Here is a 14,654-nt window from a genome sequence, read left to right on the forward strand (position 1 = left end):
TTTTGTGTCTCTCGTATGCTGCTGTGTCCTCAGTGCCTGGAATGGTGCTGAGGGACAGGGTGGGTGCTCAGAAGTATTTGTTGCATGAGTATTTGTTACACTGTGCCCAGTGCTGTGTTGGCCTATGAAATAGTACCGTCAAGTAGTTTATAATTTAATTTTGCATGGAAGAATCTGTTAGATCAGTAATAAACAGGAAAAATATACTAATACTGCTGTATATTAATGCAAATTTTAAGTAATATAAAAAGTCTGTGAAAGAATAGCCATGAACGGCTGCAAGAGGGAATAAAAAGTTGGGAAAGGCCCTTAGGCGAGAATAAAAATCAGTTGAACACATAATAGTAAAGGACCTCATTAATTTAAGTATCAGAAGTTAATATAACTTGAATATCAAAAATAGTGATACTCTCCTGGTGGGGTATACATTGTAACAGTCTTTCTGGGGAGGACAGTTCAGCAAGATTTATCAAAAAACTAAAACATACGGTTCTGCTTCTAAGAATGTAGTTTAAAGAGATAATTAAGGATTTAAACATGCTTGTAATGGAAATGACTTGGAAGTCCCACAATGAGAAATAGGTTAAATAGATCACAATATGTCCATATTGGGGAGTACTGTTCAATCACTAAATATAATATTGTAGAAATAAGTATTTACATGGGAAGATTTTCACAATGTATTAAGGGGAAAAAGGATACCAAATAATATTTTTGTTTAAAAAAGTCTATATAAACACACCAAAAAGCTTAGAAAGATGTGGGCCAGTTATTAACAATAATTTCCTTGGTTGTTAGATTTTAGGTCACTTTACATTTTTTTTTTTTTACTTTATTTTTGATGTTTTTATATCAAACATTTTATCTCTGTGGTAAAGGAGTGATGTGACTCAAACATTAAGATGTTTAGGTTGATGGCTTTGGGGTAGGAACTAGTTCCCACTGGACAGTTGGGGGTGGTTCTAGGTAACCTTGGAAAGTTGGTAGTCTTGGTTTGCGTGGTCCAAGATGATCCTCAGAGTGCCAACAGCCTGGGTGCCTGTTCCATACCCTGTATGGCAACATCTAGCAGTCCATGCATGTGTTCTCACAGGTACTCAGCAGGAGAGGTCAAACTTAGCAGATGAGTCACTGTTAGGCTTTTGATTCCATGGAAGCTTAGTGGAATAATTGATGAGCATTTTTTGTTAAGATGATAGTAAATGGCAGTTCAAAAGTCAAGGACAAGAGAGAACTGTTTAGAAGTGATGGTCTTCATTCTGCTTTTGGGAATTAAGCCTGGGGATCTTAAGCTTCTTTGATTTCCTTGTACTCTGCAGGAGCAAAAGAAGAAAGATGACATGATCGGTGGTAAGAAACCATTTCGACCAGAGGCCTCAGGCTCAAGCCGGGATTCTCTGATATCTCAGTCCCATACCTCACACAACCTCCACCCTCAGAAGCCTCATTTGCCTGCCTCCCATGGCCCACAGATGCATGGACACCCAAGAGATAACTACAGTCACCCCAATAAGAGACACTTCAGTAATGCAGGTAGGTTTTAAAAGAGGGGCCAAAACCCCATAATCATTTCATTTTCCAAAGACAACAGCTGGTCCTTTTTACTTTGTTCTCCTTCACCACTTCGTTGTCCTCTCTTGTCTTAATGAGATAAAGCATGAAATCAAGATCCAAGACTGTTATTTTAACTTTAAGATGAACATAGCTACCATAAACAAACAAAAAAACAAATGATAGACCGAGGGAAAAGTTTACATTCTCTATGACTTAACCAATTAAATGGTTAAGACTGCTAATATTGAAAGAGCCCTTGTAAATTGATAACAAAAAGATAACAAAGTAGAAAAATGGGCAAAGGACAATAAACAGAGTGAAGAGACAACCTATGTAATGGGAAAAAATATTTGCAAACCATACGTCTGATAAGGAGTTAATATCCAAAATATATAAGAAACTCAATTCAATAGTAAGAAAATTCAAAAATGGGCAAAGGACCTGAATAGACATAATTCTCAAAAGAAGACATACAAATGGCCAATAGGTTTGTGAAAAAATGCTCAGTATTACTAATCATAGGGAAATGCAAATTAAAATTGTGATGAGATATCACCTCAAACTTATTAGAATTGCTGTTATCAAAAAGAGAAAAGATAAGTGTTGGTAAGGATGTGGAGAATAGGGAACCCTGCACATTATTGGTGGGAATGTAAATTAGTATAGTCATTATGGAAAACAGTCTGGAGATTCCTCAAAAAATTAAAAAAATAGAACCACCATATGATGCAGCAGTCCCACTACTGGGTACATATCAAAAGAAAATGAAATCAGGATGTTAAAGAGATATCTGCACTCCCATGTACGCTGCAGCATTATTCACAATAGCCAAGATATGGAATAAACTTACGTACCCCTTAACAAATGAGTGGATAAGGCCAGGCTTGATAACTCTTGCCTGAAATCCTAGCACTTTGGGAGGCTGAGGCAGAAGGATCACTTGAAACCAGGAGTTCAAGAACAGATGAATGGATAAAGAAAATGTGATACACACACACACACTGGAATATTATTTGGTTTTAAAAGAAGGCAATCCTGTCATTTGCAACATGGGTAAACCTGGAGGACATTTATGTTAAGTGAAATAAGCCAGGCACAGAAAGACAAAATATTCCATGATCTCACTTATGTGTGGAATCTAAAAAATTTCAACTCGTATAAGCAGAGAGTAGAAAAGTGGCTACCAGGGTCTGTGAGGGAGAGCTGGGGAGATGTCAGCCAAAGAATACAAAATTTCAGTTCAATGAGGAATAGTTTCAAGAAATCTATTGTATAATGTGACTGTAGTTAATAACAATGTATTATGTTTTTGAAAATTGCTGAGAGTGGATTTTAAGTGATATCCACAAAAAATAAAAGTGTGAGGTAATGCACATGTTAATTAACTCAATTTAGCCATTCCACATCCCTGCATATTTTAAAACATTGTGTAATATAGTTTTTATTTGTCAGTTGAAAAATGTTTTAAATGATAATCATGAAACAAACCTCAAAGGAATGCAGATTGAATTAAAATTTGGGGAATTTGGCCAGATGTACTGGCTGATGCCTATAATCCCAACACTTTGGGAGGCTGAGGCGGGAGATTGCTTGAGGCCAGGAGTTCTAGCAGCCTGGGCAACATAGAGACCTTGTCTCTATAAAAATAAAGAAAAATTAGCTGGGCGTGGTTCTGTGCACCTGTAGTCCCAACTACATGGGAGGATTTCTTGATCCCAGGCGTTTGAGGCTACAATGAGCTACGATTGCACTACTACACTCCAGACTGGGCAACAGAGCAAGACCCTGCCTTAAAAATAAATACATAAATAAAGTAAAATTTTGGAAATTTGACTAAAAAAATAAAAAGCTCTGTTGAGCTCATACATTGTTTTAAAAAATAGGCAAAGATGAGGAATAGGGAGTCATATAGAAAAGAAAGTTCAAATGGCCAATATGACAAGATGACCAGCCTTACTTAGTAGGGAAATATAAATTAAAGCAACAGTAAGTTAACCAATATTTTTATTTTTACTATCCAGACCAGCAAAAATTAAAAGGAGAAATACACGCCAATTGTTAAGAATGTGAATTGCTGCAATTGTTTCATAAAATAGTTTGAAATATCTAAATACATAGGCCCTTTGACAATAGTAATCCTTTGTCTGGGTGTCTGCTCTATAGAAATGAAAGCACATACCTATATGAGGATTCTGTTCCAGCCTTATAAAGGCAAATGGCTGGAAACAACTTGATCCTTTAATAGGGGAATAATTAAATGAATAATAGGGCATTTGTACTCAATATTATTATCAGGTAATAAAAAGAATGAGCTTACATTTTAGATTTTTAAAAAGTAGAGAAAAATAAGCAGTAACAACAAAATTCATAATGTGTCCAGGCACCTGTGATTTTAAATTTATTGAAGTAAAATTCACCTAACATACACTTAACCATTTGTAAGTGAACAATTCGGTGACATTTAGTGCATTCACAATGTTGTGTGGCAACTACTTCTATCTAGTTCCAGAACTTCTCCATCACCCCAGATGGAAGCCCAGTAGCCATTAAGCAGTGTCTCCACATTTCCCCCTCCTCTCAGCCCCTGGCAACTACCAGTCTGTGTTCTGTCTCTGGATTTGCCTATTTTGGATATTTTGCATATTATAAATGGAATTTATAACGTGACCTCTTGTGTCTGACTTTTTTTTTTTTTTAACTCAGCTTGTTTTTAAGGTTCATCCACGTTATAGGATGTGTCAGTGTTTTGTTCATTTTTATGGCAGGATGGTATTCCACTGTATTGATACTTTGTTCATTCATTGATGCAGAGATGGACATATGAGTTTTTCTACTTTGGTGTTATGAATAGTATTAATATGAACATTTATTTGTGTACTGGTATTTTCTTGAATACCTATTTTTAACTGTCTTAGGTATATACCTAGGAGTGGAATTGCTGGTTCATAGGATAATTCTATGTTTAACTTTTCAAGGCACCATCAAACTGTTTTCTATAGTATATGTTTGACTAATATGTTAATAATAATTACCTTAGGATGAGGAGGGATTGGAAGAAGTTAATTATTTGTCTATTATCTATTGCTTCACCTGTTACAATGAGCAGGAATTACTTCTAAAGAAAATAATAAGGGAAAAAAAACATATGGAATGAAACCTAAAATATATATAGTGTATGTGTGTAGATAGAAGTGCAGAATAAGATTTATTTTACAAATATGCAAATATTCCATATTAATAAAAATGAAGTAAACATTCCTTTGTAAACTTGAGTTCTAGATTTTTCATTTGATTAAAAAATATAGTCCAGTTTTCTGATAAAATTCTCAATCTTTAAAAATAAATCTTCATCTTTTCTTCCTTTTAGAAAAAAATATTAATTGTAGTTATTGAAAAATCCTTGCTCCCTAACTCCTCCAGTATCTGAATTATTGTGAGTCATTTTTGAATGTATGTTTTTTTCTCTTGGTTTTTAGTCATACAGTCCTATCTTTTGACATGCCTAGTTATTTTTGCTTAAATGGACAATGTGTGTTAAAAATGTAGAAGCTCTAGGTCATGTTAACATTCCCCAGAGAGGATTCACTCTTTCCTCTCCTGGGCACATAGAGTGGGAGGTGATCTTCTTAGTCTGCTCCATCTCTGGCTCTCCCCGTCCTGGTGCTTAGCTCTTCAGAGTGCTCAACTGAGGGCCAGTTGCGTCGCTGCTCCTCCTTTCCAGCAGGTCCTAAACTCTTCTCTTTGTTTCCTCAGCACCGTGAGACTGCCCAAAACTGCCCTGCTTCTCAGGGGCTTTTCAGCCTAGCCTTTTAGCCTGTTCCCTAAAGATTCAACACATGTCTAAGGGAAAGCTGGTCATGTGTTTGAAGCCCCTCAGGTCTCCAGTGTCACTCTAGAAAGACCACAGACAGCTCTGCTGGTGTCTCTTTTCTCCCAGCAGTGGTTCTCTGCCTGGGAAAGGTCCAGTTCTAGCCTCTTGCTAGTGATGAGAATCACAGATCTCCCCACTGGCTGCAGAAGTCAGCTCTTACCTCTGAGATTTCTGCTCTTTGGAATCTTACCCCAGTCCTGATTGCTTTAGCTGCTCTTTGATGCCTTTAAACAAATTATTTTTTGTTTATCTGCCTCTTTTCATTGTTTTTAGCAAGGTGTAATTCTGCTACAAGCTACTCTACCTGGAAGCATAAGTTCCATGTCCTCTAATCTTAAAAATCTAAGTAATTCGAAATTAATCACCATTCTGTTGAGGGGAAGAAAGCTAATGACTGTACAGAATGGTTGGGAGATGTTTCCGTGTTCTTACATCTCACTGTATTAGTTATACGGACTTCTCTAGTGTTAGGCTGGTTTTGTATTATTCATATGATGCCACTTATTTTATATTCTGAATATTAAACTAACTGCAAACCTTGGCTTCCTAACCCTTATATTTACTAGCTCAACACTTCCTAACCAGTGACCTACGTCATGGAGGGTTTAGGAAGAAAGAAAACCACTGTTCGATTTACTCTAGAAATAAATGACTTGGCTTGAGTTTTAAGCATCTCTATAATACCACAGACATTGACACCTTGTTTGAAATCTTTCCATTTGACTTGAAGCTGTCTTCAGATAATCCTTTGCGTGTTTAGAAGGTGTCTCTTTTTGTTATTATTTGTTAATTCTTAGCTTGAATAGTCAAAAGTTTTTTACTTTGTAGTCCTCTGGTCAAATGCACCTGGATCAGCAATGAACTTAAGCCACTGGTTGACTGTACTATCAGTTTCTAAGCTGCACAAGTTTCTTATTGGTGTTATTTTTTTGCTCTGTAGAAAAAAATGCGAGTAGGCCAGCAAAATGACTAGAGACATTTATTGATGGCATGTCTTTGAACTTAACATAACTGTAAACGGAAGATGGATTTTCCGTGAGGCCACATAGTTCCTTTTGGTTAATCCTCTATTGGTTTCCTAGGGCTGTCTATAACAAAGTACCACAAACTAGGTAGCATGTGTCAGCTTTCAGTTTAAACTTTAGTGAAAGTGAAATTCAGCCATTTCTTGCAGTCATTAGATCATTCTTTTCTTGCAGATCGAGGAGACTGGCAGAGGGAAAGAAAGTTCAACTATGGTAGTGGCAACAACAATCCGCCGTGGGGCAGTGACAGGCACCATCAGTATGAGCAGCACTGGTACAAGGACCACCATTATGGGGACCGGCGACACATGGATGCCCATCGTTCTGGAAGTTATCGACCCAACAACCTGTCCAGAAAGAGACCTTATGACCAGTATAGCAGTGACCGAGACCACCGGGGACACAGAGATTACTATGACAGGTGTGCAAAAGGCTGCCAGACACCAGGAGCTGACTGTTTATAAAGAAAAGACAATGATGCATACGTGAATGTATTTATCTGTCAGATGCTAAATAGCTCCTTGTATGTCAGCCGTGGTCCCGAGTCTTGAATGTCAGGTTATAGGTTTTACATTTTGTTCTTTGGGTCCTAGGGAGCACATTTCACTTGTGCTGAAAGAGAGTTTTCTGCCATCTTTTGAGGAAATCTAGTGAAATTGTAGATTATAAAATATTAGAGTCAACAACCAAAACAAGCTCTGTGCTAGGCTCTCAGCCATGCAAGGTGGCAAGGATCCTGAGACCAGCCTATGGTCCTTGTCCATCTTTACAACTCTATGATACCACCAGTGGTATGATGAGCCAAGGTTTTAGATTGTGAGAGTTAGCAAGTACAGGAAGGGCTAAAGAGGTTTTATCTCTGTAGTTTCTAATTTCAGGAATTGGCCATATTTTAACCTCATGGGAAAATTTCATATATACATCTCAGTGTCCTGCTTTCTTTTTGGAAGATCTGGTAAACGGCAGGCTGTGATAGCAGAGCCGGCTGTAGCTGAGTAGCAGCCATCGCCTTAGGGGAGCGGACTCTGTCCCTTACCCTCAGCCTTCTGTATGGCCTCATCTGGATGCAGTGGGCACTTGCCCGGCATTTCTTTTGTAGATCTGTATTTCCGTGTGGTAACATTTTTCTTCTGCCTGAAGGACTTTTGTTTTGTTGTGGGTCTGCTGGTGATAAATTTTTTCAGCATTTGTATGTATGTCTGAAAAAGTCTTTATTTTGCCTTCATTTTTGAAAGATATTTTTGCTGGGTATAAATTTCTAGATTGACAGTTTCTTTCAATATTTTAAGATGTACCTCTGCTGTCTACTTACGTTGTTTCTGATGAATAATTTGTCATCCTTATCTTTGTTCCTCTTTACATATTGCTGCTTTTTTTTTTTTAAAATCACTGATTATGATGTGCCTTGGCATATTTTTTCTTGTGTTTTCTTGTGCTCTGGAATTGTTGAGCTCCTTGGATCTGTGAGTTTATCATTTCCATAAAATTTGGAAATTTGTATAATATTCTTCAAACATTTTTTTCTGTCTTCCTTCTCTCTCTTGTCCTTTGGAGATTCCAGTTACACCCATATTAACTTGCTTGAAGTTGTCTCACAGCTCACTCATGTTATGTTCATTTAAAAAAATTACGTTTTCTCTCTTTTATTTTGGGTAGTTTCTGTTGCTATGTCTTTAAATATTTTCCTTTTTAATGTCTCATCTGCCGAGAAGGCCCATCTAGTATATTTTTCATTTCATACGTTGTAGTTTTATCTCTAAAAGTTGTATTTGAGTCTTTTTAAAAAAAATCTCTCTCTCTCACCTTTTGAAATCTGGGATATAGTTATAAAAATGGTTTTAATGTCCTTGTCTGCAGATTTTATCATTTGGTCAGTTTAATTGATTGATGTATTTCCTCATTGTGGGTCTTGCTTCTCTGGTGCTTTTCATGCCTAATAATTTTTTTATTACATGCCAGATGTGAAATGTACCTTGTTGGGTGCAGGATATTTTGTAGTCCTATAAATATTTTGGAGCTTTGTTATGAGACACAGGTTACTTGGAAGCAGTTTGCCTCTTTCAGGTCTGGCTGTTAAGATTTGTTAGGCAGAGCTGGAGCAGTGCTCAGTCTAGGGCTAATTGTTCCCAAGGTAAGGGCCTCAGGGCACTTTACCCAGTGACCCTGCATTTGAAATGTTTTTGGTCTGGCTGGTGAGAACAGGAACTTTTCTGGTTCTCTGTGAGTTCAGGGCACTGTTACTTCTAATCCTTTTGGGTGGTTCTTTCCCTGGTCTTGAGTAGTTTCCTCGTTTTACATCCTGAGCAGTGTTCAGCTGTATACTTGAGGGGAACCCCCTGTAGATCTTCAAGCTTCTTTCTCTGTGCAGAACTTTTTTCTCTTGCACTATAGCCTATGGACTCAGGCTGCCTTGCTCCCACCAGACTCTCAACTCAGGGAAGTCTGCTGGCCTCTTCTGAGTTTCTTCCTCCCTGTGTCACGCGTCACAGCCTGGAAACTGTCTCAGGGTTGTGAGCAGGGACAACAAGAAGGCTGATCTTTAGTGGTTTCCATCCCTCAGGAATCACTGTTCTTTGTTGCTTGATACCTGGTGTCTTGGAAACCACTGTTCTATACCTTTTGCCCATTTCTGCTGGTTTTAGGCAAGAGGGTAAATCTAGTCCCTGTGAATCCATTTTGACTGGAACTTGAAGTCACCCAGTTCTTCCTCCTCTCTTTTTTTTATTGAGGTGAAATTCACGTTATGTAAATGAACCATTTTACAGTAAACAATTCAGTGACATTAGTATTATGCACTCACAATGTTGGGCAGCTGCCACTTCTATCTAGTTCCAAAACACTTTCTTCACCCAAGGAAGTTATTCCCCATTCTTGCCTCTCTCCAACCCCTGGTAGCCACCAGTCTGCGTTCTGTCTCTGTGGATTTACCTATTCTGGACATTTCGTATAGAGGGAATCATACAACAGGTGACCTTTTGTGTCTGGCTTCTTTCCTTAGCACAGTGTTTTCAAGGTTCACGCATGTTATAGCATGTATCAGTCAGTACTCCATTCCATTTTGTGGCTGAGTAATATTTCATTGTATTGATACAGCACATTTTGTTTATGCATTCATCTGTTGATGAATGTTTGTTTCCATCTTTTGGCTATTGTGAAGAATGCTGCGGTGAATATTGGTGTACAAATACTTGTTTGCATACCTGGTTTCAGTTCTTTGGGGTGTATACTTAGGAGTGGAATCGTTAAGTCATATGGTAATTCTTTAACTTTTTAGGAACCACTAAACTTTCCACAATGGCTGAGCCATTTTACATTCCTACTAGCAATATATGACTTGCAGTTCTTTCACACGTCTTTTAAGTGTTCTTTGCCAACACTTACTTTCTGTTTTTTTCTTTTTTGAGACAAGGTTTTGCTTTGTTGCCTAGGCTAGAGTGCAGTGAACTCCTAGAGTGCAGCGACCCTTCCACCTGAGCCTCTCAGTAGCTGGGACGTCAGACATGCGGCACCATACTGGACTGATTTTTGTTTTTAAAAGTTTTATGTTATTACAGGTACATAATAGTTGTATATATTTATAGGGCATAGATTTTGAATTAATCAGATCAGGGTGATTGGGATATCCATCATCTCAGACACTTACCATTTCTTTTGTGTTAGGAACATTCCAATTCCACTCTTTTAGTTATTTTAAAGTAGACGTTAACTTATTATTGATTGTAGTCACTTTGTTGTGCTGTCAAATATTTTTGATTCTGTCTAACTATCTGACTGTATATACCAATTCTCTTTTAATAGCATAATGAGCAGTTTGCCATGGTCCAAGCTAAGCATTGTAATATTCTTCACATTTAGTCAATTTTTAAGATAATTTTATTACCCCTTCACTTCTTGTTGAATATTTAGTTTGATGGTGCCTTTTACCGTTAACTAATAACTTACTAAATAATTTCTGTGGCTCTTTTTCTTCTGGCTGGGTCAGCAAATATTATAGGTCTTGTCAGTTTTTCCTGAAGGCAGCATGAGTGTACAGAGCCCTCCGTGATTCTTCAAGTGTCCACTTGTGTCCACTGCAGACTCGAGGTGTATATTTCATAGGATGTGTTTTGCCAATAAGTATAAAAATGACGCTTTATTACTTTTGTTTTTTGACTCTTACAATGTCATATTTGTCCCAGACTCTGTTGGAAGTGTCCTTGAACATGAGCGTATGAGGAAAAGCCAATGGGTGATGAAGAAGTGGATGGGAATCTGGCCTCGGTCTTTCAGCTAATCCTTGTATCTCTGTTTCAGGCACCATCATGACTCCAAGCGGAGGAGATCTGATGAATTTAGGCCTCAAAATTACCACCAGCAGGATTTCCGAAGAATGTCTGATCACCGCCCCCCTATGGGCTACCATGGGCAGGGACCCTCAGACCATTACCGTTCTTTCCACACAGACAAATTGGGGGAATATAAGCAGCCCCTGCCCCCACTGCACCCTGCAGTCTCAGACCCTCGCTCACCCCCTTCTCAGAAATCTCCTCACGATTCCAAGTCACCCCTGGATCATAGGTCTCCTTTGGAGAGATCACTAGAACAGAAAAACAACCCAGATTATAACTGGAATGTTCGGAAAACATAAAGGACAGCTCAGAAAGGGGAGAGCAAGAGTCATCAAACACGTGGATATTTTTGGTCTGATCCAACAGTAGCCAGTTATCTAGACCAGTAAGTGGAGTTTGTGGACATGCCACTGCTGTCAACTCACTGGCTGAAGGAGCACTTAAAGGAGCGGAAGGCCTTTACCGGGTCCAGCTTTGATTTGGGTCACCACTCCTGCACTTTGTCGCCCCATCCTATTCCAGCCTAGTTCTGGCCTCCCACTTTGATGAGCCACTAGGAGGAAAGAAAGATGACTTTTTGTGCACCAGCTTCACTGGGCTGTGTTTCTCCAGTGAAGGAATAGAGGCTCTTTAGAGTCACGAATGTTTTATTGCCAGGGCCAATGTTCCTCGGACCTCGGTGCGGTGGTCAGGGGAAGGAATTGGTGCCCGAAGGCTGCCGGGACCTGGTGGTAGAGTGTGTAACCTGGTTCACTCTGACATGGCGGATGCTGCTGACGGGGAGTGGGGATAAGTGGGTGGGGTCTCACATCAGAGGACTTGAAGTGGGGCAGGTACACCCCTTAAATGTGTTTTTGGGAGAAATCATACACTCAGCCTCATTATGTGAAACCTACAGGTGGGCTTTGGGGTGGGGGAAAAGAAAGGGAAACAACGTTCACAGCGGCTTCTTCCCTACCAACACTAATTTTCCCACACTGTCTGTACATTTCAAAGGTTTGGTCTCCCAAGTGGGCCTCCTTTTCCCCCTGTGCCAGGGAAAGTAGGGTCCCTCTGGCTGACTTTGGAGTACTGTGAGTTAGGCAGCGTTGATGCTAGCACGGGTCTTACTTGATTGGGGGGGTGGGCTGAGTGCGGGACAGGGCGGGATAGGGTGGGGATGGGGGGTGATGTGCCAGGGAACTGGGATCCCTGGTGGATTTCTGGTTCCCCTGGTGAGAGGGAAACGAGGTCCTGGGGAGGCGAGGCAGGGGCAGGCCTGCTGAGCAGCTTGTTGCCTGCACACAGAGATGGGGGTGCCAGCGAAGGGGGTGAGCAGGTGTTCTAGTGTGGGGTTTGCTAGTGCCAGCAACTGGAGGGAGCTTTCAGTATTGGAGTAGGTCAGCATGTCCTGCTGCATTTTAGTTCCCTTTGCACAGCTTGGAGAAGTAGGTTACACAGAATCACACATCTCCTGACGTTCATGTGGTAGGCAGAGGAAAATAAGTTACCTGTGGTGAACAAGTTTCTGCTGCTAGTTGGAGATCAGTAGAATTGAACTCAGTTTCTTTTAGAATAAGATCAATTATAAATCTAAGTTAAATTTTTTCCAAAATAGGAAGTATTCAAGGACACAATGACTGAGCTGTAGACAGTAAGAGCCATACTAGAGTTGTTGAGTCAGGACTAGGAAGCAAGTTGGTTGCATCAATTAAGCAGGCTTTTTTCAATTTACTGATGCAGGGGCCTACAGTTTTATCCATTTTCAGTATAGCTTACCAGTATTGTTAGAGTATCCAGAGGCCTTTCAGGATGGAGACATTAACTGACTTGAACATACAGTGTGCCTGTGTCCAAGCTCAGAGCTGGTGAAAACCCTCGTATTGGGCACGCACAGGGTTCAACTGCCTGAACTAGTGAGCACTTCATAAAACCATTATCACGACTCGCTGGTGTCCTGGGCAGTGCTGTAATGCCTTTACCAAGACATGCCGAGCTGTGTCCCCCGAGTGAAGCAAATGTGGCTGTGGTGGGCCATTGCCTTTTGCTGCACAGAGCATCGTGCAGCTGGCCTGTGCTGAGCCAGATGAGAGTCTGGGTCCTCAAAGCCTGTGTTGGGGAGCTCAGTGGCCCCACCACTTTCGTATTTAACTCCTTGTGGTACTGGGGGCTGTACACCCTGGACTTGTACCATGCATGCCTGGGACAAAGCCCCAGTGACTGTGTGGGGCCACCTGGCCATAGTCCTCCCATGGAGGGCCAGCTGCTGCTCAGTGGAGAAGGCAGGGAATCGTGTTTCCACTTTGGCCACACGTTGATGAGGAACCCACAGATGGAGCTTCTTGCTGACAATATTGACACTATCCTGTGTTTGTCTTGCCCAAGCCGGAGAGGAAGGCTAGGTTGGCTTGCCAAGCCCTTGAGTGATGGAAGGTGGGGGTGGGAGGGGTTGAGGCCCTGCAGGCAGTTTGAGTGCGTCCTCTAGGAGTGAGAGGGGGGCGGAGCCGTCACTGGAGGCCCTGCAGTTTCCATACTCATCGGGCTTCTCCCAGGTTGTTGATCGGAGATGTGAATTATTCCCAAAGATGTCTCATCATGAGGAAAAAGGAATTTCCTTTTGTTCACATTCAGGACTTCTAGTGCCATATGCAGTAGCAAAAGGCAATATTAGCCAGATCAGTGTTACATTGATTCTAAAATTACAGTATCCCTGGTAATCATCTGTTTTAGGTGTGAAATAGGTTTGAAGAGTACCTTGGGAAAAAGAAGGCATTTACTCTTTGATTTAAATCAGTATGAATATTGTATGCTTAAATCAAAAACAAATTTGCACAGGTAGAAATTCTCTCACTTGTAGATGGGAGAAGCTGCCCCAGGAATCTGAGGATGGTATTCCATCGAGCCTGGCTTTGAAAGGTTTCATCGTTGGTAGAAAGAGCAGGGGTTGAGGAAGAAGGGAATTAGCATCACCTAAAATGTGCACATGAACAAGGATTGACAGGATACTCTGGCCCTAGGAAAGGACAAGGTGAAATCCCAGGCTCGTCACTGCGGTCTGTCAGCGTCAGGCTAGCATGGACAGGCAGGTGCCCCTCGGAGCCCTCGCCAGCTCTCCTTCAGTCATTCCTTACGCCCCTCGAAGGGAAACCCAAGCACTTCTCACGCCGTGCTGCAGATATCCGAGCCTGATGTGTCTGAAGGTTGCATCAGGCCTCGCAGTGCAAACGCAATTCATTTGTGAATTCACACGATGACACTGAAATCCTACAGACCAAAATCCACTTGTCAGCAGGAGCGGTGGCCCGGGCTCAGTGCCAGCAGTCTTCGGGCTCCTCTGAGGGCTGCCACGCTGGGCGAGGGGGGGCCATGCCAAGGGTCCAGGCTGCTTTAGTCCATCTGTGCCCCACTCGTTTGGGGACAGATGGTTTTTCTTTATTGTAAAATTGTGGACTTTTAAAACCTGTTGACTAAACAGTAATTAATTTATATTTGTGAAAAATGCCACTGTCCTAGTGATTTCTGATGTAAATAATGTTGTTTATATAGTATGTATTAAATTTTCCTACATTGTAAAACTGCTGTACTTTTGATTCTTGTATATTAAAAAGTGTTACTGAGGATTTTTAGAATTGGGCTGACATGTTGCATTGCATTTTGGTGTGATCTGCATGACTGCAGATACCTCCTTGTTTCCCTCCCTTGTTGGTTGCTGGGTCACATCTAGATTTTTTGACAGCGTGTGAAATGGAGCCTTTTAAAGTTGCATTTTTCTCCTCCTCAACACCACTTGTGGTGTTGGGCCCAGGGCATTGGTTCCCAGATTTCTGTGATTGTGTATTCCTGGGCCATTGCTGAGGCTAACGGCTCGCTGGCCGAGAAGCCCCAGGTCATAGCCCA

The 14,654-nt window shown here is 40.8% G+C and overlaps 1 protein-coding gene across 4 annotated transcripts in view; it reads left to right on the forward strand.

The window, feature by feature from the left end:
* CHD2 (chromodomain helicase DNA binding protein 2) overlaps positions 1-14,383 on the forward strand; it is a 186,769-nt gene extending 172,386 nt beyond the window's left edge. For all 4 annotated transcript variants that reach the window (XM_045561456.1, XM_045561454.1, XM_045561457.1 and 1 more), the window contains 3 exons: positions 1,320-1,533; positions 6,625-6,871; positions 10,744-14,383. In XM_045561456.1, the coding sequence (XP_045417412.1) occupies positions 1,320-1,533; positions 6,625-6,871; positions 10,744-11,077 (795 nt within the window). In that variant the 3' untranslated portion in view covers positions 11,078-14,383. The remainder of the gene's footprint in view (positions 1-1,319; positions 1,534-6,624; positions 6,872-10,743) is intronic.
* Positions 14,384-14,654: the final 271 nt, after the last annotated feature.

Source organism: Lemur catta, chromosome 9, assembly GCF_020740605.2.
Source record: "Lemur catta isolate mLemCat1 chromosome 9, mLemCat1.pri, whole genome shotgun sequence".
Classification (NCBI taxonomy): domain Eukaryota; kingdom Metazoa; phylum Chordata; class Mammalia; order Primates; family Lemuridae; genus Lemur; species Lemur catta.